This window comes from Lactuca saligna, chromosome 7 (assembly GCF_052625555.1).
Source record: "Lactuca saligna cultivar CGN05327 chromosome 7, ASM5262555v1, whole genome shotgun sequence".
Lineage (NCBI taxonomy): Eukaryota > Viridiplantae > Streptophyta > Magnoliopsida > Asterales > Asteraceae > Lactuca > Lactuca saligna.
The window spans coordinates 149,916,002-149,940,664 of NC_136423.1; the positions used below are offsets into that span (position 1 = coordinate 149,916,002).

Here is a 24,663-nt window from a genome sequence, read left to right on the forward strand (position 1 = left end):
GACCAAGCGGGTTACGAACTTTAACATTAGGGGATCATCCGAGTTAAAAAGTGTGCTCAGGGACTAGGCGCGCAGGTTCCCCCAAACCACACGGACCATCCGTGTAATTTACCCTATAATTCTTAATAAAAAAAATTAAAACTACGTCGTCAAGGAACAATCCGTAAAGCCTAACGAACACGTTGATAATGATTGTCAATCGTCACGAACAATTGGATATACCACATACGTAAGTTTATCAACAGAAAACAGAGAAATTACGAGAGAATCAAAGGACTTATTGCATTAATTTCTGGAATTTCTTTTCATACTCGTACATTGATCGATTGAATTTCTCCCGTGATTGGAACAATCGTAAGCTTCCTTTCTCTCTCAGTTTATCTTTGATGTATGTATGATTTTGTGAATTTTTGTCATCGACGAACATTTCAAATTTGTTAATAAACATATACGTTAGCATTGATTCGAGTAAATTGGTTTTCATTTTCAATTAACAACAAATGAATCTATCTAGCCTAGATCCTGCCCACAAAGCTCCAACGCAAGACATTGAAAATCAAATGTATTACTTTGCAAGTTTAGTTTTTTATGGCTTCTAAGCTCTTTGGTAATCACATTAAACTATACAATATTTCTTATTAATTGGAAGCAATCATGCTGATTAACAACTTTTGTATTAGGGTTAATGTAAAAAAAAGCATTTCTTCAATGCAGGGAGTAGTTATCGCATCGATTCGAATGAGTTTCAACAAAAAAAAAACATCTTACTATCTCCACTTCACTCTTAGCTATACATTTTTTACATATTTGAAAGTTTAGATCGAGTACAATTGATCATACTTAAGAAGTTAACAAAGAAGAGATTGCATCATATCATGAAATCACAAAGTCTTAATTACTTTTCTGGTTTCTTAATTATACTTGATCAATCTTTGATCAAGAATTGTGATTTTATGTTTCTTGTAGGCTTCCAAATTTGTGATTTCTAAAATATGGTGAAGGAAACTGAGTATTATGACACATTGGGAGTCAATCCTGAAGCATCTGCATCTGATATTAAAAAGGCTTACTACCTCAAAGTACGTTTACTTAATACTTATTACTCATGAATCATAATTCACTCCAATTGCTAAAATTTACAAAAAAGAAAATATTTTTAATTTAAATGCTATGGTGCTTGAGTGATCACTATGTAATTATACAACGTATGTTATATTTTAGGCAAGGATAGTTCACCCTGACAAAAATCCAGGGGATCCAAAAGCAGCTCATAATTTCCAGGTATGTTGCTTAGGTCTATAATCTTTTAAATCCTACATTAAATTTCTCAAAATCTTCTATTTTAAATAGTGAAGATTGAAGATAAATGGAATTCGCTTGTATTTCTTCATCATGAAGGTGCTCGGAGAGGCTTACCAGGTTCTAAGCGATCCTCAAAAGCGTGAAGCATATGATAAAAATGGAAAAGAAGGATTAAAACAGTAAGTATAATTCATTATTTCATTTCAACTTTCTTTATCATGAAGATTTTTAATAGAAACAATTCCTACCTTTTACAGAGAGACAATGGTGGATCCTTCGGCTGTTTTTGGTATGGTATTTGGTAGTGATTTATTCGAGGATTATATCGGGGAGCTTTATATGGCTTCTATACAGACTGTAGAGCTTGAAGAAGAGTCAAAGGTTCCTGAAGTTCGCAGACAAAAAATTCAGGAGAGGATGAAGGTTTGTTTTTTTCCCATTAAGTGCTAAGTGTGAATTTTGAAGATTGAAGGAAAAAGTAAATAAGGGTTAATTCGTTTCCTTGACTTTCCTAAGTTGTTCTTTCTGTATTGAGTAAAAAAGACGTAAAAACTAGATTAGTTCATGTCCCCAGTAATTCTATTAAGTTAAAAAGATACAACACCTTACCAAAAGGTCTTAATTACTAATTGTTAAATACATGTTGAAGCTTTTGTGATCTTTGTCTCTTAGGCATTACAAAAGGAAAGGGAATCTAAGCTCATAGCAAATCTTAAAGATCGCCTTCGACTATTTGTTGAAGGCAAAACAACGGAGTTTGTCGATTGGGCCACATCGGAAGCTCAACGTCTTTCACCCGCAAGTACGTTCTTAGTTACATCCTTATCCGTTATCTGTTATTTACTATCTGTTATCTGCTATTTGCTATTTGTTATCTGTTATCTGTTATTTGCAACATGTTATCTATTATTTGGGGCATTGATTCGTTTTTCATCTTTAATCTGTATAAAGGACGTGAATACATTTCTCTTTCTCGTCACAAAAAATGGTGCAAGAAAGTTTGTCCAGTCTTGTCTAGTCTAGTCCAGTCCCATGAGTTCAATGTTCATAAAGGTTTATTGTCTTGTGTCAGCTTTTGGTGAGGCTATGCTACACACAGTTGGCTACATCTACACAAGGCAGGCTGCAAAAGAACTTGGAAAAGATAGAAGATATATGAGTGTCCCATTTTTTGCAGAATGGGTGAGGGACAAAGGACACCAGATTAAATCACAAGTTTCGGCCGCTTCAGGTTCAATTTTTTTTATAAGTCAACAATTACGTTTATGATATAGGGAAAATGATTTAAAGGCCCAACAAAGTTTCCAAACCATTCAAAAAACCCAAATCATGTTTTGTCTGTTCAAGAAAACCCAACGAATTTAACATTTTGTCTAAAAAGTCCAACAAAGTTCCAAACCATTCAAAAAATCCCAGTTTTGTTTTGCTTAAGTTTGTTGAGGTTTTTTTGAACAGTCAAAACATTATTGGAGTTTTTTAAACGTTTTGGAAACTTCGTTGGTCTAACAAGTCATTTTCCCGATACGGTAATAAGCCACGTCATCTGTTTATCTTATTTGACTTTCAGGAAAATGTAACTTAGTTGAGCTTTTTAGACAAAATGTTAAGTTTGTTGGGTTTTTTTGAACAAACAAAACATGATTGAGGTTTTTTGAACCGTTTGAAAACTTCGTTGGGCTCTTAAGTTATTTTCCTCTATGATATACAAAATGAAACTAAAATGTTTATTACCTTTTGATTCCATGTAGGCGCTGTTCAATTAATTCATACAGTCGAGGAGTTGAAGAAGTTAAATGAATCAAAAGCTAAAGAAGAGGAGATAATAAAAGTTATTGAAAGTAAAAAAGATGCAATGTTTAATTCCTTGTGGCAGCTTAATGTTGTAGATATTGAAACAACATTGTCCCATGTTTGTCAAGCTGTGAGTTCATGTATCACGCGCATGACAAGACAAAACAAGAACATAATGAACTTGTATTGTGTTTGGACCGAGACTAATACAAAACACAATACAGTCTGTTCTGTTATGTATTGTCAAAATATTTTTGTATGATACTTGTGTTGTTAATATAATTTTTTAATTAATAATTTTTTTTTTCCTTTTTAGGTGCTTAGAGATTCTAGTGTTTCAAAGGATATTTTAAAGCAGAGGGCTAGAGGAATGAAAAAGCTTGGAACAATATTTCAAGTAAGCGTTGTATTAGTATGTCCTATGATTTTTTAAATATTTTATTGTTTTTTTTTTCTTAGATTAAATTAAAGGGATTAGTTTTAGAAAAGGGGTTTTATAGTTTGACGAATTTGGGGAGTAGTGCAATATTTGATTATTATATAGTTCTTTCATTTAGTGGAAAGTGGAGTGTTGGTCTTCAGAAAAATAATAAATAAATAAAGAACTTTAGTGTAGTAATCATAAGGGTATTATTCTTTTGAATATTAATTTCAAATAATTATTCTTGATATGATTTTTATAGGGAGCAAAGTCGAATTACAGAAGAGATAACAGTTTGCGCCAAGAAAGCACCGTGCAAAAAACAGCTGCTTCTTCATCTTCTTCATCCAAATAATTTCAAATGTCGAATATTCATATTCATTTAACATTATGTATTATATTAATATTAATATTCAAAAAAATGACACATGTTTTTATTTAATGACAAATTATCGAAAAAAACATGTTAATTTTTTTAGCGAAAAAAGCATTACATGTTTTTTTACTGCTTGAATTTGCCATTCTTCATGAATTTAAGTTATTCACGCTTTTGTGATTTTAATTTTATAGTTTTGATTTATATACACAAAAGAACCCTAAACTATTCTCAGTCAAATCTTAATAATAATAATAATAATAATAATAATAATAATAATAATAATAATAAAAAAAAAAAAAGAACTAAAAACCGACGCTAATTCCATGTAAATTAATGCAACAATATTGAAATTACTAGAAGGGGTTCATGATAAATATAGATTTATATCAAATATAACTAATTTTGGTAAGGCTAAACCTTATGAGGTTTGACGTTTTTCAAAACATGATGCAATGCGATGATTTTGTATTAATTTATAATTATATTGCCAATAAATATAGCTTTATATCAAATATAACTAATTTTTAAAAGTGAAGTAATAACAAAAAATTAACCAAAACGTCAATACATGTATGCCCGATTAAAAAAATACATAACAAAGAAAAAAAAACGTGTCTCAAATGAAAAAATCTATACAATGACACACCGTAATGTATTATGACACGTCATATCACTCCCTACCACGCATCATGCCTAACAACAATGACATGTCTTGGCGTGTGTCATGGCATGCCTTGGGTCACCAATGTTCTAAATAACAAGTCATGGCTTCAAGACTTGTACGTGACGTCACGTTTTAACAAAATGTTGCATTAAGTCATATATATATATATATATATATATATATATATATATATATATATATATATATATATATATATATATATATATATATTGGTCTTTTAAGTCACGCCTTACAAATGATGTAGCTCCTCACGGTTCGTAAAAACTTAAGCTTTGACATTATCATCAAACCACACCTAATGTTATTTATAACATTAGTTAAACCTACTAATTAATCAAATTTAAAGATAAATAAAGTAACAGTTTTTCTATATAAATTTAATAAAAGAGGCAAAAGACAAATTTCGCATGTTCTTTTAATCATTTAGAGAAAAAATTAAAAGAAAACCAAAATAGTCTGCATTTTTAAAGGCTTGTATGTGATTTTGTCAAAAGTAAAAAAAAAAATAAAAAATTTAACGTTTATTTGCAATTTTTACATGACTAAAGCTCAAATGAAACCTATCATCTATTATTTTCTCTCCAAAATCTTATATGCAACTTTATCTCCTTAAATGAGACTGTGCATGTATATAATGCATAAGGTTATACTATATACATGTACAATCTCACTTAAAGAGAGATGATAATGTTTTATACAGTTATCATGTAAATATATCAAGAATCATCTTTTTTAATGAAATTGTAGCCCAATAGACCATCTGGAATTTCATTGGCTATTTTTTTTTTCTTGGCAAATGATTAAGAAATTAGGGTAAATTTTTCTTTTTCTGTTAACAAAATGGTTTTGTTCGATATTACAATCAATTACATTGTATTTTTTTATATTGTTTTTTAAAGCCATTTTGGCTGTTTTCACAAATAGTTAATGCGGAAGAAGTAAATCATAATAATTTCACAATAAACAGCAACGTTATTTATAAAAAATTGCATTCTTATCGTTAACACAAACATACGTTAAAATAAAGGTTTATTATTCATACTCCCCCTATCTCATATCATATCACCGTTCATAATAAATAGATAAAATATTATATTTATATAGGTAGATATATAGAAGGTAAGTATAAGAAAATATATTTAGAATCGCCTTAAAACAAACATAAAGAGATAATTTTAGTTAAAGAATGTATGATTTCATTTAACCTAAATTCAGTTAAACACTAATAAATGATATTAAAGTTGCCCAAAAGTCTTCACGAATTGGGTTATCATTCAAAGGTCATGCAAATTATGATGTGAATAGGAAGGCATGACTTATCCATAAGTGACTGTAGATGAAAGATGCTAAAAGACTACCATGGTTTACTTTTTAGCCTTGTGTTAAATAAATTATTTTTTGTAACTATAAAAACATACAATGTATCTTAATAAATAAATATTATTTTTGTAAAATGGCAATTTTTTATTAAATTTGACACATTTTATTATTTAGAATTTTAGATTTTTTTTTCTATTTGTTATTTTTATTCTTTTCCTTTTTTATTCAAATTCTACCTATTAAATGTTATCTTTTATATATATATATATATATATATATATATATATATATATATATATATATATATATATATATATATATATATATATATATATATATATATATATAAAAGGTTAGGTTCATATGAGACGACCTAATTTTGTGAGACCGTGAGACGCATTTTTTATTATTTTTTTATTTTTTTAGTTAATTCAAGTTCCGAAAATAATATTTAAAAAAAGAATTTTTTGATTTTTCCATTTATTTTGAATTTTAAAATTATTTTTAGAATATGTACAGTGTAATATTATATTTAGAATATTTCACGTATTTTTCAAAAAAAATAGAATTTTTTTTTTCTAGTTAATTCAAATTCCGAAAATAATATTTAAAAAAAGAATTTTTAGATTTTTCCATTTATTTTGCATTTTAAAATTATTTTTTAGAATATGTCAATGTAATATTCTATTTAGAATATTTTACGTATTTTTTTAAACAAAAAACGGGATTTTTTTATATTTTTTTTAGTTAATTCAAGTTCCGAAAATAATATTTAAAAAAGAATTTTTGGATTTTTTTCATTTATTTTGCATTTTAAAATTCTTTTTAGATTTGGTATCACGGTCTCACAAAATTAGAATGGTCTCAAATGAACCTGAACATATATATATATATATATATATATATATATATATATATATATATACATATATATATATATATATATATATATATATATATATATATATATATATATATATATATTATACTATATATTAAAATTGTGTGTTCTTAGCTACAGTAAATTTCCAAAAGTATTAGCAGTTTTGATCCTTTGTTTATTTCCCTATTGTCACTTGTGTCAAATGTGTTTATTTTTATTTTAACCGCTACACTTTTAGTGTTTTTGGGTTTTATCAAATTTCGTCCCTCATCAAATATTGTATGCATCCTCCTCAATATATGGTTAATGGCGGTGGCTGAACTGGCTTACTCACAGGTACGTGTCGAGTTCTCCTTCTCCACCGTTTTCTTCTCCAATGAAATGCTTACAGATTATCATCTCCCTCTTTCTCTTTAATTTTCTCGATTAAAGGCCATTATCAACAACTCTCTCTATCCCTCTCTCCAAACACCAAGTCATGCTACATCGGCGAAGAAGAATAACACGACGATCCTGCAGACCCTCTTCCAAATGTGACAACCGTCAAATTCTGGTCAATTCAAAGTCAAATAAAGTCAACAAGTCAAACCGGTCAACTCAACTAACCCTTGTGTACTAGGGCTTACGTTATGTATTTACTAAACAACTCGCTATTCTGATGAGAGATCATAAATCGAAAAATACGTACACCTAGACTTCCTTAACTTAAAACTGTGGTACCTGGCGAGCCAAACCGATAAAACAATGTTGTATACTCATTGGGAGTGTGTAAGATCCTTAAACAAGGCTTAACAAGGTTTACGAACCTTGCATTGTGAAGCCGGACACTCACAAATGCCTAACATGAAACCTCTCTCAATCGTTTTCACTCTATCTCTTCTTATCAGGAATCTCTCCCAAATCTCCCTAAGAATGTCAAATCACTCCCAAATCTCTCCAAGTATATGAAATCTCCCCCAAACATCTCTTTGTGTGAGAAATCTCTCCAAGTATGTGAAATCTTTCCCAAATATCTCTTTGTATGAGAAATCTCTCCAAGAATGAGAAATCTCTCCAAAATCTCTCTCAAAAGTTTCCATAACTTTTTGAAGTCATTCGGGTCATTTCGACCCTTAACCAGGTAAAAAACGGCTTACAACGGGGTAAAAACGAGTAAAATAGGCTTAAGGACCCGAAACCTCCTTATAAGAGCCGAAGCCTCTTAGGACCCGAAAGTCCTCTTAGGGACCGAGACCAAGGAGGAACCGAACCCGAGACCAAGGAGGAACCGAACACGAGAGGTCCTCTCAGGGCCGAACCTCGCACAAAGGGGGGGGGGGGGGACCGAACCCGAAGGCTACTGTTCATTCGGCTCATTTCGGGTCTGACCATCTTCGCCTCTTATCTTCGGAGCGAGCCCTCCCTTCGCTTCCTGCCCTCCTTTCGCTTCCTTGCCTCCCTTCGTTTCCGGCTCGGCATCAGCAAGGACCGAACCTCGGCCTAGGACCGAGAGGTCTCGCTGGGAATGCTTTTCTTCCCGGTTTTCGCGTAGTTTTGCGTTTAAGGCCCGTTTTTAATTATTTTAACGCGGGATTTTCACCCAAAATCATATTTTAACATAATGAACCCTAAATATTCACAATTTAATCATATTTTCATGAAAATCTTTATTTAAATAATAAAAGCTAGTGGGTAAAGTACAAAGAGGTGGAGTGTTGACTTTGCTTTACTTTATGACACAAGCAACCACTCCCACACCCACTCTATGACCAGCCACACCTCCCCACCTTACCTAGGTCACATCAATGTCCTTTCCACTCAATTATCACATTTTCCTACGTTTTTGAGAGCTGGACATTCATCCTCTCTCCTCACTTCTCCCATTTTCTCTCATTTCACCAAGAAGATCAAACTCTTTCCTCTCTCACTTCCTCTCTCTAGAAATTCGAGATTCAAGGGCTGATCTTGGGTTTTTCCTCCACATTTGGTAAGCATAATTCATTATCCTTATGAATATCTCACTTCTTTCTACTCAAATCATGGATATCTTACACAAACTCCATCGTATTTGTGTTAGAGCTTCGAATCTTCAAGTGATTCTTCAAGTGTTCTTGGGTTGAACACTTCTCTTTTTCAACACTTATCTACTGAAATCACATAAGGTGAGTTTATACCCCTACATTTTAATGTTTTCTCAAGTTTTTAAGGGGGGAATACAAGTTAAAACACCAAGAACATAACTAAAATTTTCTAACAGCCTTCATCAGAAAAGTTCAACTCCATTCACAGACTGTTTTGGACAACTTAAACATTTTATTTTTCAAAACTGTTTTAGGTACAAGTAGTTCCACTTCCTAGCTTTAAAATGACTACTTGCACATCTCGACACGATTTTTCTACAATTTATGATGATTTTTACAAAACAGCTTGTCTTTTCAAACACAAATCCGGACCAGTCTGTGAATATGAGCATTTTAAGACAAGTTAAAGGCTTCCAAAAATATGATAAAAATTATGTGTAAACTAGACTCATTTTAGGAACTCTCAGAATTTACGGATCTAGTTTTCAACTTCGTATGATTTTTCTATGATTTTTCTAAAACAGTGCAGAAAGATTAAGAATTAGTTAACAACTTCTAACTATCAAAACACTTTGTAACATGTTGAGCAAAGTGTTAAGTCTTTGATGACTTCATATATTACATGTATTTCTTGTTATGATATATTTGTATAATAGGAAATTACTTACTGAATTTATAAGAATCCTCCATCATAATCATTAGTACAAAACAAAGCAAGTTAAACATAGCTATATTGTACTATACATTTGACTTACATAGAATGGGATTCTTAAACACCACAAAGAAACATACTAAACTATAATAGGTATAGTTAAGGTACATATACATTTCAAACATTTTAATAAACTATAATAGGTATATAGTTTATGATCATTTACATAAAACACTCGTACAAAAAGAAAGGGTACAAATACAAAGTGCCGGGTTTATATACAAAAGGGGGTACAAATACAAAGTATCGGGTTTTTATACAAAAAAGGTTACAAATACAAAGTATCGGGTTTATATACAAAAAGGGGTACAAATACAAAGTGTCGGGTTTATATACAAAAATCATAGAAAAATCATCATAATGTAATTAATTTTGAAACATGTAAACATATACTTTGGTGTAAATTTTTCAATTATATTTATGATGGCTGTATTTACTTTGAGCACTATTATACACGTTGTTGTGATACTGTACATGAAGTCCTCCACCCCCGGACGTTTCCACCATCCTTGGTTTGGGGGTGTGACAGATTGGTATCAGAGCATTGTTTATAGTGAACTAAGTATATCGAACCACATAAGATATACAAACTATAAATGCATTGGGACTAAGGTCTTTGATTTAAAGTTTTCAAAACAACTATACTTTTAGAAATAAATAGCTTCTTGTTAAAAGTATACATGCATGCATACATACTAAGGTCATCATCATTCTAGAACAAAACAAAAGTAATGATTGTTGGATATCACAGGTAAGCTTGGGGATGTATGGTCAGTCTTGGGAATGGCATAGCCTGATCAACTATGCTGGTCCGAGAGGTGGTTAGCATATGCCCAAAAATGGTTATGATGTAGCAACATGTCTAAAAACTTACCAACACTACCACAATGAAATACCATAGGGGTATTTGGTGTTATTGTAATTACTTATCTGAGAACTAAATAGATTTTTATCAATAGGTCAATAATTGCTTAGTGGATACATTAAAATTATATGTATCCAGGATGTCATAGACTTAGAATCCATGGATCTTTGCTTTACTTCCTATTCTCGTTGGATTGGGGATTTAGAGTTAGGGTCACTTATTCGAAGGTCTATCCTGTCCCAAATACATATAACTAGTATGCACTAAACAATATGTTGAAGTACCTGATAAAGATCATCTTATAATTATCTAATTAGTACGTCTACTTAGTTATTTCTTATATCCCCATTTCTCGCGAAGATATCATGGCTGGATTCCATCCCCACGATGACCCGTACTACCCTAACCACGACAATACTGAATGGCTCGGAGAGGAGCCAGAGAATGATTATCCAATCCATGTGGATGGTCACCAAGTTGACGGCTTTGCTGATGATTCTGACTCCGAACCTGAAGTGGAGAACCTACCCCCAATGACCCTTGTTCCAAATCCCAACCCTCGTCCGGTTTTTCAAGGCCCGACGCCTCCTTGGGTAGAGTGCTTGGAAACATGGGGCGAAGAACAAGACCAACCTATGCTGTTTAATGGAGACCGAAGCTTCTACAACATAAGCGAAGGAAGCTCAGCAGATAGAATTCTTCCAATCCTGGTCCGTAGGGTTACCCGAAACGAGATTCAGAGCAGAGCAACTCTCCATCGTACCGCAGAGGTTGATGCAAATGCGTGAATGCATACGATCTGCACCAATCGCCTTGAGCACAATCGTGAAAAATTTGTGAGAGACCACAAAACCCTGCTGCAAGCACTGACTAAAACACGAACCGAAGTCATAGAACTCTGAGTACGCTAGAGGGTATACGAAAGGCACCTGTTTGTTATGGAGCGGCAACTAGCTGAATTGAGGGTTCACCAGATGAATGACTGTCGCCAGTAGTAGATGCCTTACTTTCTTTCCCTATTAACAAGAAGTTTTTCTTTTCCCTGTCTATGTCCTATGTGGCATTCTCTATGAAACCATCTTGTAATGTAAGTACTTTGGTTAGGCCTTTAGACGGCCAAAACTCTCCTGCTCCATATGCGATGTAAGACCCTCTACAAAGTCAATTTTTTTCCCAAGCCTGTTACATCTTAAACATCAATGACGTTGTCAGTCAGATAAATTCTGTGACACTCTTTGTTCGAATACTTCCTTATGATTCTATATGAAACCCACTTTAGTCAAGTTGTTGGACTCGAGTAATTTAGCTCCGGGATCGTTCCCAATTTTTTTTCCAAGGTTGGATCATGTTATTCACCAACCAATGGAACCCGATTTTGAAACGACAAACATCATAAGATCATTCTCCGAACTTACTCCTACTCTGATATACGACTGCATCATAGGGATGTAGGTCAAACCTTCGAGAACATACTTCAATTGGTCATAATAAGGACCTAGCCTGGGTCAAGTATAAGGCTTCACTTGGATACAAAACCTACTAAACTCATGAAGTTCATTCATATGGACTTCCTTTATGAATTACATATAAGGCATTTTTAAATCGGAGAATAAAGTAGAAAAATCTAATTCTATAACATCTGACTTGTCTTTGCTAGTAGAAACTTACCATCTGATCATTTTTTTGCAAACTCATGACAGAACTATGCCGCCAAGGAAAAGACCTAGACCTTCCGGCAGCACAACGCCACCACCTCCAACGCCACCTCCTCAGTTTGATCCCGCAATGTTCCAAGCTGCAGTAACAGCAGCCGTGGTAGCTGCAATGTCACAAATTGGTACAAATAGCACTGGTGGTGTTGGATCTGGGGCCACAAACTCTAACCATGGGGACAGTACAGGACGCACAAAGGAATGCACTTACAAGGACTTCACAAATGGCAAACCCGATTCCTTCGATGGAAGTGGGGGTGTCCTCGCACTAATTCAATGGTTCGAGAGAACCGAAGCAATCTTCGATATCTGTGCGTGCCCCGAAGCGAGCAAAGTTAAGTACGCGACATTCACCTTCATCGGAAGCGCTCTCACTTGGTGGAACGGCAGAGTTAAGTCGCTTACGCTTGCAGTGGCTAATTCGTTAAGTTGGGAGGACTTAAAGAAGATGATGCTAAAGGAATATTGCTCAAGAGGCTAAGTGCAAAAGCTGGAGCAAGAACTGTGGAATATCAGAATGGAAAGCTCCGACCTTAGAACTTACACCAACCGATTTTGTGATCTAGCACTCCTTTGTCCCGCTATGGTCACTCCGGAAGACAAAAAGTTGGAGCGATACCTCTGGGGACTGTCCCCCGAAATTCAAGATAGCGTGCTGGCCTCAAGACTAGCGACCTTCGACAGCGCCAAGGAGTTGGCACAACAACTCATCGACCATCGTGCCATCCATGACACTACGACAAGCACTCTTAACCAAGCAAGAGGAGGGAACAATGAAAGAAAGTTTTGGGACAACAAGAAGGACCAATCAGCCCAGGACCTCGCTATGAAGCAACAGATCTTTGTTGTCCATGCTGCCACAACCCTCACCACGCAAACTCCCATGAAACAATACGCTGGAACCCTTCCGAAATGCAACAAGTGTAACTTCCATCACACCGGGGCTTGCCGGAAGATGCATTCCAAAAACTGCGATAGAGAGGGGCACACTGTTCGTTTCTGTAAGGCACCAGCACGACCCATCAATCAGGTCCCTGGCTTTGGAGTAAGCCCAGCCTGTTACGAGTGTGGAGAAATGGGACACTTTAAAAGGGACTGCCCAAGAACAAGAGATGCCAGTGGTAGTGGAAGAGTGCTTGCGATCACCGAAGGAGAGACCACCCCGGAACTGCCCGCAAATATCAGTACGTGATTCTAACTTCAACGTTTAAATTCTAAATTTCTTTATATGTTAAATCTAGCATCGATTAAAGCATGCATAGTAGTAATGCCAAGGATTAGATAGAAAGCGTAAACAATAAGAAATTCCAAGACCGTCATGTGATATCGGGCGAGTTATTCCTCACCATAATCAATTTCTTGTACTGCGAAAAGTTTCCCCCATCTTTCCTCTGAATTCTTGGATCCCCATTCGAAGTGCAAATTTCGGGACGAAATTCCCTCTAACGGGGGGATGATGTGACAACCGTCAAATTCTGGTCAATTCAAAGTCAAATAAAGTCAACAAGTCAAACCGGTCAACTCAACTAACCCTTGTGTACTAGGGCTTACGTTATGTATTTACTAAACAACTCGCTATTCTAATGAGAGATCATAAATTGAAAAATACGTACATCTAGACTTCCTTAACCTAAAACTGTGGTACCTGGTGAGCCAAACTGATAAAACAATGTTGCATACTCATCAGGAGTGTGTAAGATCCTTAAACAAGGCTTAACAGGGTTTACGAACCTTGCATTGCGAAGCCGGACACTCACAAATGCCTAACATGAAACCTCTCTCAATCATTTTCACTCTATCTCTTCTTATAAGGAATCTCTCCCAAATCTCCCTAAGAATGTCAAATCACTCCCAAATCTCTCTCAAAAGTTTCCGTAACTTTTGGAAGTCATTCGGGTCATTTTGACCCTTAACCGGGTCAAAAACGGCTTACAACGGGGTAAAAACGAGTAAAATAGGCTTAAGGACCCGAAACCTCCTTATAAGAGCCGAAGCCTCTTAGGACCCGAAAGTCCTCTTAGGGACCGAGACCAAGGAGGAACCGAACCCGAGAGGTCCTCTCAGGGCTGAACCTTACAGAAGGGGGGGGGGGGACCGAACGCGAAGGCTACTGTTCATTCGGCTCATTTCGGGTCTGACCATCTTCGCCTCTTATCTTCGGACCGAGCCCTCCCTTCGCTTCCTCGCCTCCTTTCGCTTCCTTGCCTCCCTTCGTTTCCGGCTCGGCATCAGCAAGGACCGAACCTCAGCCTAGGACCGAGAGGTCTCGCTGGGAATGCTTTTCTTCCCGGTTTTCGCGTAGTTTTGCGTTTAAGGCCCGTTTTTAATTATTTTAACGCGGGATTTTCACCCAAAATCATATTTTAACATAATGAACCCTAAATATTCACAATTTAATCATAATTTCATGAAAATCTTTATTTAAATAATAAAAGCTATTGGGTAAAGTACAAATAGGTGGAGTGTTGACTTTGCTTTACCTTATGACACAAGCAACCACTCCCACACCCACTCTATGACCAGCCACACCTCCCCACCTTACCTAGGTCACATCAATGTCCTTTCCACTCAATTATCACATTTTCCTACGTTTTTGAGAGCTAGACATTCATCCTCTCTCCTTTCTTCTCCCATTTTCTCTCATTTCACCAAGAAGATCAAACTCTTTCCTCTCTCACTTCCTCTCTCTAGAAATTCGAGATTCAAGGGCTGATCTTGGGTTTTTCCTCCTCATTTGGTAAGCATAATTCATTCTCCTTATGAATATCTCACTTCTTTCTACTCAAATCATGGATATCTTACACAAACTCCATCGTATTTGTGTTAGAGCTTTGAATCTTCAAGTGATTCTTCAAGTGTTCTTAGGTTGAACACTTCTCTTCTTCAACACTTATCTACTGAAATCACATAAGGTGAGCTCATACCCCTACATTTTAATGTTTTCTCAAATTTTTAAGGGGGGAATACAAGTTAAAACACCAAGAACATAACTAAAATTTTCTAACAGCCTTTATCAGAAAAATTCAACTCCATTCACGGACTGTTTTGGACAACTTAAACATTTTATTTTTCAAAACTGTTTTAGGTACAAGTAGTTCCACTTCTTATCTTTAAAATGACTATTTTCACATCGCCACACGATTTTTCTACAATTTATGATGATTTTTACAAAACAGCCTGTCTTTTCAAACACAAATCCGGACCAGTCTGTGAATATGAGCATTTTAAGACAAGTTAAAGGCTTCCAAAAATATGATAAAAATTATGAGTAAACTAGACTCATTTTAGGAACTCTCAGAATTTACGGATCTAGTTTTCGACTTCGTATGATTTTTCTATGATTTTTCTAAAACAGTGCAGAAAGATTAAGAATTAGTTAACAGCTTCTAACTATCAAAACACTTTGTAACATGTTGAGCAAAGTGTTAAGTCTTTGATGACTTCATATATTACATGTATTTCTTGTTATGATATATTTGTATAATAGGAAATTACTTACTAAATTTATAAGAATCCTCCATCATAATCATTAGTACAAAACAAAGCAAGTTAAACATAGCTATATTGTACTATACATTTGACTTACATAGAATGGGATTCTTAAACACCACAAAGAAACATACTAAAATATAATAGGTATAGTTAGGGTACATATACATTTCAAACATTTTAATAAACTATAATAGGTATAGTTTATGATCATTTACATAACACACTCGTACAAAAAGAAAGGGTACAAATACAAAGTGCCGGGTTTATATACAAAAGGGGGTACAAATACAAAGTACCGGGTTTTTATACAAAAAAGGTTACAAATACAAAGTGTCGGGTTTATATATAAAAAGGGGTACAAATACAAAGTGTCGGGTTTATATACAAAAAGGGGTACAAATACAAAGTGCTGGTTTTTATACAAAAGGGGTACAAATACAAAGTGCCGGGTTTATACACAAAAAGGGGTACAAATACAAAGTACCGGGTTTTTATACAAAAAGGGGTACAAATACAAAGTGTCGGTTTTTATACAAAAAGGGGTACAAATACAAAGTGTTGGGTTTATACACAAAAAGGGGTACAAATACAAAGTACCGAGTTTTTATACAAAAAGGGGTACAAATACAAAGTGTCTGGTCTTTATACAAAAAGGGGGTACCGATACAAAGTACCAGGTTCACTTAAGATAGTTATTATGATATTAAAACTATATTTCATCTAGAATTGTTAGACTTCAACTATAATCGCTGAGCGTATATGTTTGAGTCTTATAAGAATGTAGTCTCGATTGGCTTAGAATTAGTGGGGCCCGCCTCATCTCCTGTTCCTCGTTGGGTTGTGGACCTAGGGCAGACCCACTATATTCAACGTTTTATCTAATTTAAACCTTATATAACTTATATATGATGGACGATTATAGAGGAATTCTACGGGTCATTCTAGGGTTCATTAATGCATCATATAGGAATATTTCTATTCACACTTCACTAAGAAAATATTGGATTTTCTGGAAATCAAACTATATCGAGTTTACAAGGAAAACGGTTTCTACTTCAAACAAAACTCTTATGAACTCACTAACTTAATTGTTGACACTTTTCAAAACTACTTGTATTCTCAGGAAATCAGTGAAATAGGAAAAACTTCAGCGCCTTGAGGATGGGACGTTAAACTATCAACGATTTACTTTTGTCATCATAATGTAATTGATTTTGAAACATGTAAACATATACTTTGGTGTAACTTTTTCAGTTATATTTATGATGGTTGTATTTACTTTGAGCACTATTATACACGTTGTTGTGATACTGTACATGACGTCCTCCACCCCGGACATTTCCGCCATCCTTGGTTTGGGGGTGTGACACCAAATTAGGGCTCAAATCATCATTGGGTTTAGGGGAAACGATGGTCGACCGATCAATCGTAGGGTTTTTAAGGTGGGTGTTTGGCTTGCAATTTTGGTTCGGCCGCCTCGCTCCAATATAAGGTATGCAACTGCTTTGGTGTCGCAAGATAACCCACACACAAATGCCTTTGGTTCGTTGAAAGAGATCCCGAAAGGCACAATTGGCACCTTCAACTTCAGCTTTAGCCTACGTGGCTTTCCGGCGTCGACCACTGCTCCTCAGAAACAGACTTCGGTCTCCACGAACTCAATCAGAAGAGGGATACTTTGTTTCTTACAAACAAACTTCAAATGATGTCTTTACGTTTCTGATTTCTTATATGTGGCTTCAAAGAAGAGATATCGGAGATGGAAGCCAGTGAAAAACCTCCATCGGTATCTCCATCGTATTCTTCCTTTCTTCAATTTCGCTCTTTTTATTTCTATTGCTTTTGTTGGTATTGTTATGTTGTTTTCTAGGGTTCGCGTAGGGAATCTGGAAATCCTAAAAAACACAAACACAAAAAACCATGTGCTAATAATATCCGTTCTGAATCGATCGCATTTCGAAGATTATGTTATTTCAAGTGAAGAAGAAGTTTTATTTGTACATTTTGTTGATTTAAACTGATTGTACGTAGTAAAATCAATTCATTATTTGTGTGTGTGTGTGTCAATGGATTCGAATAGAAGGGCTAGGAGTTCGAAGAAGGATTCGCAAAAAATGGCACCTCCAATCCTATGTTTAGCTTTACCATCGGAAACGGGTCGGGCTCTCAGTATTCAGTCTCACACTGTTCAGGTTCGTTCAACTTTTCGTCCTCTCCCACCGTTTGACTGGAAATTTGTTTGATTTATTGTGAATTAACATTCGATGATTGATCAAAATCAGGAAATTAGTTGAAATTACAATGGTTTTTTCTTCTTCTCACTGCATGTTCATCATCTTAAGCCAACATTCAGATTTGTTTACTACAAAGGATCATGCTCAGACTGACAGATACTGAATCATGTTATCAAGTTTCTCTCTAAAATTGTTCTCTCTCTCTAGGGTTATGTTGGCAATAGATCTGCTGTCTTTCCACTCCAAATACTAGGTTATGATGTTGATCCGATTGTGTGACTGCAATTCTCAAATCATACATGCAAGTTTGAGCGACCCCAACATTGAGGGACATATTTGTGAATTTAAATCTATCCATGGCTTTAACAACAACAATAGAATTTTGTAGGAACTTTCAAGGGGCAAGTTCTAAATGGAAATCAACTTTAGGAGTTAATTGAAGGCCTAAAAGACAATAATCTACTATACTACACACATCTATTGACTGCTATTTTCTATCTTTTTTTCTAATACAAAAAAACATTTTCTTCAACATTACAACTTAGAAAAAAGTGTTATTGTTTTGTTGATGCATTTACAATTATAGGTTACATTGGTTGAGTTTCTTTTCTGGAAAATGTATTAGAAGTACTTAAAAAGCTTCGATCCATTAATCCTACACTCACATATGGTAAGTTGTCATTTTTAGCATCCAATCACAATTCGCATACATGTTTTGTTTTTGTGAAGTATATATAAATATAATGTGTGTAGTTTTGTTTTTCCGTTATTAGTTTGTGATCCAGTGATGGGTGATGAAGGAAGGTTGTATGTTCCTCAAGAATTTATGTCTGTGTATCGTGAAAAAGTTGTCCCTGTTACTTCAATGTTGACTCCCAATCTGTTTGAAACTTAACAGTTGACTGGATTCAAGTGCTTTTAATTTCATCACAAAATTTCAAAACTTTATTAATTTGTTAGAAATATGATTTGACATATTTAACCTTCTGCATAATTGCTTCTGAACAAGATGGACGCCAACCATGCAGGCATCTTCATGCTGCTAGCCCATCAAAGGCTCTCTCTCTCTCTCTCTACTATTTATATTATTATTTTTTAATTATTTATTTTCTTTAGAATCTAATTTTTATTTTTATTTTGTTCTCAGGTTGTGATAACAAACATATCCATAGATGGGAATCTTCTTCTAATCGGAAGTCATTAGAAACAAAAGGTACACATTCAAATTCAATCAATCTTTATAAATTATAGCAACTTAATTTTTTTTATTTTTAAATTTTTTCTACTGCTTACAACTTTCTTTTTGGTTCTTAATATTTAAAAATTCTAAATATTATAGAATCAATTAGGTGTGAGCATGGATGTTGTGTATATTGGTACATGTTCTTTTTTTTTTCTTTTGATGTATACTCAATTTTTCATATTTTGGATTACACATGCAACTACTATTTGTTTACCTCAGTTTTGAACGGTGCTTTTATGGAGAAGAGAAAATATAATTTACTTTATCCATATTATTTGTTTTCTTACTCCTATTGTATGGATTTTCTTAGTAATTATATGAAGATTTCTTTTATATAGGTTTCCTTCAACAGAGGCTAACCACAATATAAAGAAAAGATAGCAACGTTATTAGGATAATTTACTTTATCCATATTATTTGTTTTCTTACTCCTATTGTAGGGATTTTCTTAGTAATTATATGAAGATTTTTTTATATAGGTTTTCTTCAACAGAGGCTAACCACAATAGAAAATTTTAACAAATGTAAAGATAATAAAATCGTTAAAATCAAGGAAACTTTGTTGTTGTTCACTGACATTTTCTTTATTAAATGATTTTACCGATTGAAAAGGGCAAAATGGAGAATGATGGGTATCATGTTTATAATTGTGTACCTGTCCTACAAATGAGTATCATCACGTTCAAAAATGAATTAGTGGAGGTATAATTTATTTTTATATTTTTTTATAATACTCTTTTCATACCAAAAAACATACAAAAATAGTAGGTTGCTTTAATTTTTAATATATAAACAACATTCTTCTTTCATTAGCATATTGCTTTCACTTTAAAAAAAAGCATTCCATTTTCATTAGATAGAAACTTTCATTTTTAGGACAAATACATATTGGCTACTTCTTTTGTTCTTCAAGGGCTGTAATGAAATCTGAAGTTGGATTGAATTTGTTATTTTCATTGTACCATAGGGACCATTTTTCTAATTCAGTCATATCTTTACATGCAAATATAAACCAAAATTAAACTTTATAGCAAATTACATTTATAATTTTTCATGTAATAGTTTTGATTTTAGGGTTTCTTAGTTTTTGGTTATTTGATGCAGGTCATTTGAATAACCTTCCTACTGCATTGCTCCACGTTTCAACCAGAGGCCCTGTTAAGGTTGGTTTACATGATTCTTAGATATACTAACAGAGAGTGTGACAACTATTAGTTAATTAAAATATGAAAAAAAAATTATAACAGTTAGGACATTTTTATTTTGATGCTATTTGTGATCGTTCTGAGGATAATGTTGTTTATGTTAACGAACACTGGAGGTTCACTTTCTTATGTGCTTTCTTATGATCTTTAAAACATATAAATTTCTTTCCTATTACATATTCTCAGGTACCTCCTTCTTTCTATGGTTGGAATTTTACAAGGGGGATAAATTGGACCAACATTTTACAAGTAAATAAGGAAACAATCAGAAGGCTATGATGTTCTTTGTGGAGGTATATTTCATTTTTTTAAAATTAATTTGATGTATGATATAGCAACATGTTTTCATGTTGAACTATAGAATGAAAGTACATTTCTGTTGAAGGTGTTAGTTGGGTTTTGCAGATCACAATTTCATACGAAGGCCACTCCCTTATTTCATTAAGATGGAAACCATAAGGAATTCAAATTTTAGAGTAATCATCATACATCAGATTGATGTATTGTGATTTTTTGTTGTACTATTATGCAATTTTTTGAAATTGATGCCATTTATGTATTTTTTTAGGGACTGATCATTTCTGATGTTATTTTAAAGCACGCTGCCTCAACATTTTGTTAACATGAAATAATTTTTGAAATAACTAAAAGTTTTCCTTATTATAACATTGTACTTCAAAAGTATAACGGTATAACAGAATACCGACACTTTCCGTCCCGCGCAACGCGTGGGTAACCATCTAGTATATATTAGAATTGTCCACCCTTAGCTACAGTAAAATGGCTAAGGGTTGACAAAATTGGTCCCCTATTTATGTCAATGTGTTCATTTCCCTCTATTTTCTATTTTCTCTTTGCAGTCGGTCTTTTCTATATTTTCTCATTCCACCGCTAATGTAACGAATAAAAATGAGATTAGTGTGCTCACGTGTTACATTGTCGATGTTCCCACCGCCTCCCATTCTATATCCTTCTCTGCCTTATCACTTCTTCCCGATCCTTCCACCGTTCGCTCCATCCTCCCTCGTCGCTCCACCTACTAGCTTCTTCTTCTTCTAATCTGATTTCTATCAGAACCCATTTCTCCCCACACTGATCCATCTTTTACCACCACCATCAGTCTACTATGCCACCAATGTTTTCGGTTTTTAGCATTTTGCTAATTTAGTTTTACTCCCTCCCTCTTATAACTTCCTCTTCACCGCCCTTTACTCCACCGCCTTTGACTACCGCCTTATTTTCTTTTCTCTTCGTCTCTCCATCGTTCTCTATGATATAATTTTTATTCCACTTCTTTCCACCGTTCCCTATTCTCAATATCAATCTCTACCAGTCGTCGATTTCAACCAGCCCAACGCTACCTTTGAACTGCCTTTCACTGCAGTAGTATATGTTTGAAAGAAACACAGATGTTATGATTTTCTCCCATATCCAACAGCAAGTAGGGTTCAACACCGCCACCCCCCCCCCCCCCCCCCCCCATGGTCGATGCCAGATGAAGATGCATGCGATGAGCAAACCATAGAAGGTAGCAGCGGGTCACTTCCCTGCCGCCAATTTGCCCCCTTCACTGCTTGGTTTGGTCGGGTGCTTCCATGTTTCCATTCTGTGTCCTTGCTTACCCATAAAGAAGCGAAAGCCGGGGGCATCTGCAACTTTTGGTTGTCCTGATGTACTCCAGTGGTTATGGGATTCCAAAGGATACCCAAAAGGTTTGATTTTCAGCTTTTAAACTTCAAATTTCAACTTTACTTCGGATATGATGAATTATGATTTTTGTGATTTTTGTTTTTTAGGTCATAACAGTTAGAAACTGATTTATATTATAAATTACATTGATTAGGTCAAAATAAACTCCTCTTTCCTATATGTTTTGGTCCCTGGGACCTTCAAATAAGTAGAGAAATTTGTTTTAAACATTAAAACAAACACCAAACAGAAGTTCAAAATTGTATGTTTTTTATATCAGAATCAAAAATTGATTTCTATTTTGCTTTTCATCTTCTCTTTCTCCAACACAACTTTCGGGTTCTTGCATTTTTTTGGGTTTAATTTCGACTTCCATATAAAGTTCCTATCAACGTTTGTTTTCTTCCTTTGCTGCTGCCTGTCTTAATTGGTGACTGGTCATATTTGCTCTAACAATCGTCATGGAAGGTCAGTTAATTAAAATCTATACTACCACTCTCAATCTCATTTATTTATGCTATTATTGACAATAGTATTCCCTTCTTAGTCTCATGTATGTTATTGGACTCATGTAGGTTATTGTCCTCGACTCCAAAAGTTGTTGACCTTGTGTAACATCCCAAAATGCGACCCAAAAATTTTGTTTATAAATTACTAAAAGCACTAAAATAATATCACAAAGTAAAACCCATACGTCAATATTCCAAAACAGTAACTAATAGTTATGTAGAACTGTATCAAAACTGTATCAATCACATTTATGAAAAACTAGAAACATCTCCCAGGACTACTGAAACTGCGGTGTATGCAATGCCATCAACCCGAGCTCTTCCCTTTACTTGCGGAAGTACCTGAAACCAAAACTGAAACTGTAAGCACGAAGCTTAGTGAGCTCCCCCAAACTACCACATACCAAACAATACGTATAAACACATACTGGGCCTTGCCCACTGCATCGGACCGAAGTCCGGAAACTGCATCGGACCGAAGTCCGGAACTAACCAGGGCCTTGCCCTCTGCATCGGACCGAAGTCCGAAACTACTGAGGCCGTGCCTCCTGCATCGGACCGAAGTCCGGAACTAACTGCATCAGACCGAAGTCCGGAGCTAACTGCATCGGACCGAAGTCCGGAATTGACTGCATCGGATAGAAGTCCGGAACTACTGATCATAGCGTAGCATAAACATATCAACTAGCATGAACACATAAACAACATACTGCATCGGGCTGTAACCCAGAACATATAACACATAAATTCTGTCTGAGCCACGAAGGCATCAAACATAATAAAATCTGCATCGAACCGAAGTCCGGAAGCTACCACTAGCTATACGGGCCGACATTGTGGCCTTAGACCCGTTCCTATTGGAAGGAAACTCACCTCGTGATCTGGCTGCTGGGTGCGTGGCTCTGGAAGCTATTCGTTGCTGCTCCGGTATCTCCCTGGCTATAATTCCACAAATACACTTCAATCAAAATACTAATAACTGCATTGGGGTAAAATGACTCTTTTACCCCTGACTAAAGTCAACTCTCCTTGTCAAGGTCAACTCTTCTGGTCAAAGTCAACTTACAATTGACCTGACTCGCCGAGTTGGGCCACCAACTCGCCGAGTCCCTACTTTTATTTCTCAACCCTGATTACTGCTACTCGTCGAGTATGGCTTAAACTCGACGAGTTCCCATTTGATTCTAAAACTCAGACTATCTGCATCCGACTCGCCGAGTTGTATGAACAACTCAACGAGTTGTTCTTGAATTTATGAAGATTGCCTTAGACTTGCCGAGTCCCTCCATTACTGAGTCTAACCTCCGACTCACTGAGTTCATTCCACTACTCACTAGTCCCCACTCAGAATCACTCAAAGGGGAAGGATCGGGGACTCGCGACTCCACTCGCCGAGTCCGAAGAACGAATCACTGAGTCACATGCATGCAATTACTAAAAACTCGATTCTGCTCAAAACCATCGCATACAATACATAGATCTGAGTTCCTAAGGCTAGTTTACCAAGTAAAGTTCCCAACTTTACGTGTGCAAATGCATACAAAAGGATATAAAGGCTAAAAAGGCACTTGGAAGAGTAGATCTAGGGCTATCATGCAAAATGGCTTCATAAAGTTGATAGATCTACGTTTTTGGAACTGAAACATGGCTAGATCCGGAAGCTAATCCATCCAATATGATTTATCTACTAAGAACAAGCTAAAGAATGGGCTAAATATGCTTATAAAGGAGAATCAATCATCAAAATAGGAAGAAACCGATTATTACCTCAAGATACTCTGAAATGGGAGCAAAAACTTGGATCTTCTTCTTCTCTTTTGGATCTAGCCTCCTTCTTCTCTTCAAAACTTCAAGATTTAGACAAGAAAAGCTTAAATACTCAATGGAATGGTTGAGGTTTGCCAAATAATGCTTTGAGGGTGAAGGAGACGATTTTGAGGGCTCATAAGATGGTTTAAATAGGGTGCAAACCCAGGGATTTAGGGTTTCTACCTGGCAGGCCGACTCGCCGAGTCCCGAATATGGACTCGTCGAGTCGCCGATCTATACGCTGCCCAAGATCACGACTCTACTCGACAAGTCGGGCCATAGACTCGTCGAGTCCCTCTACAAACTTCTAAAATAAATAATATAAAAGCAACATACCAGAGAGACGGGTCGT

The 24,663-nt window shown here is 35.1% G+C and overlaps 1 protein-coding gene and 1 pseudogene across 1 annotated transcript; both read left to right on the forward strand.

The window, feature by feature from the left end:
* The first annotated feature begins 242 nt into the window (after positions 1-242).
* Positions 243-3,901, forward strand: LOC145005368 (DNAJ heat shock N-terminal domain-containing protein). The gene is made up of 10 exons (XM_078964448.1): positions 243-354; positions 967-1,079; positions 1,222-1,281; positions 1,399-1,481; positions 1,560-1,725; positions 1,975-2,104; positions 2,375-2,533; positions 3,051-3,223; positions 3,410-3,490; positions 3,777-3,901. Exons 2-10 carry the CDS (start codon positions 993-995, stop codon positions 3,867-3,869), a joined length of 1,032 nt encoding a protein of 343 aa, XP_078820574.1. The 5' UTR covers positions 243-354; positions 967-992; the 3' UTR covers positions 3,870-3,901.
* A 13,817-nt stretch (positions 3,902-17,718) lies between these two features.
* On the forward strand, positions 17,719-22,121 carry LOC145007336 (pyridoxal kinase-like; annotated as a pseudogene).
* Positions 22,122-24,663: the final 2,542 nt, after the last annotated feature.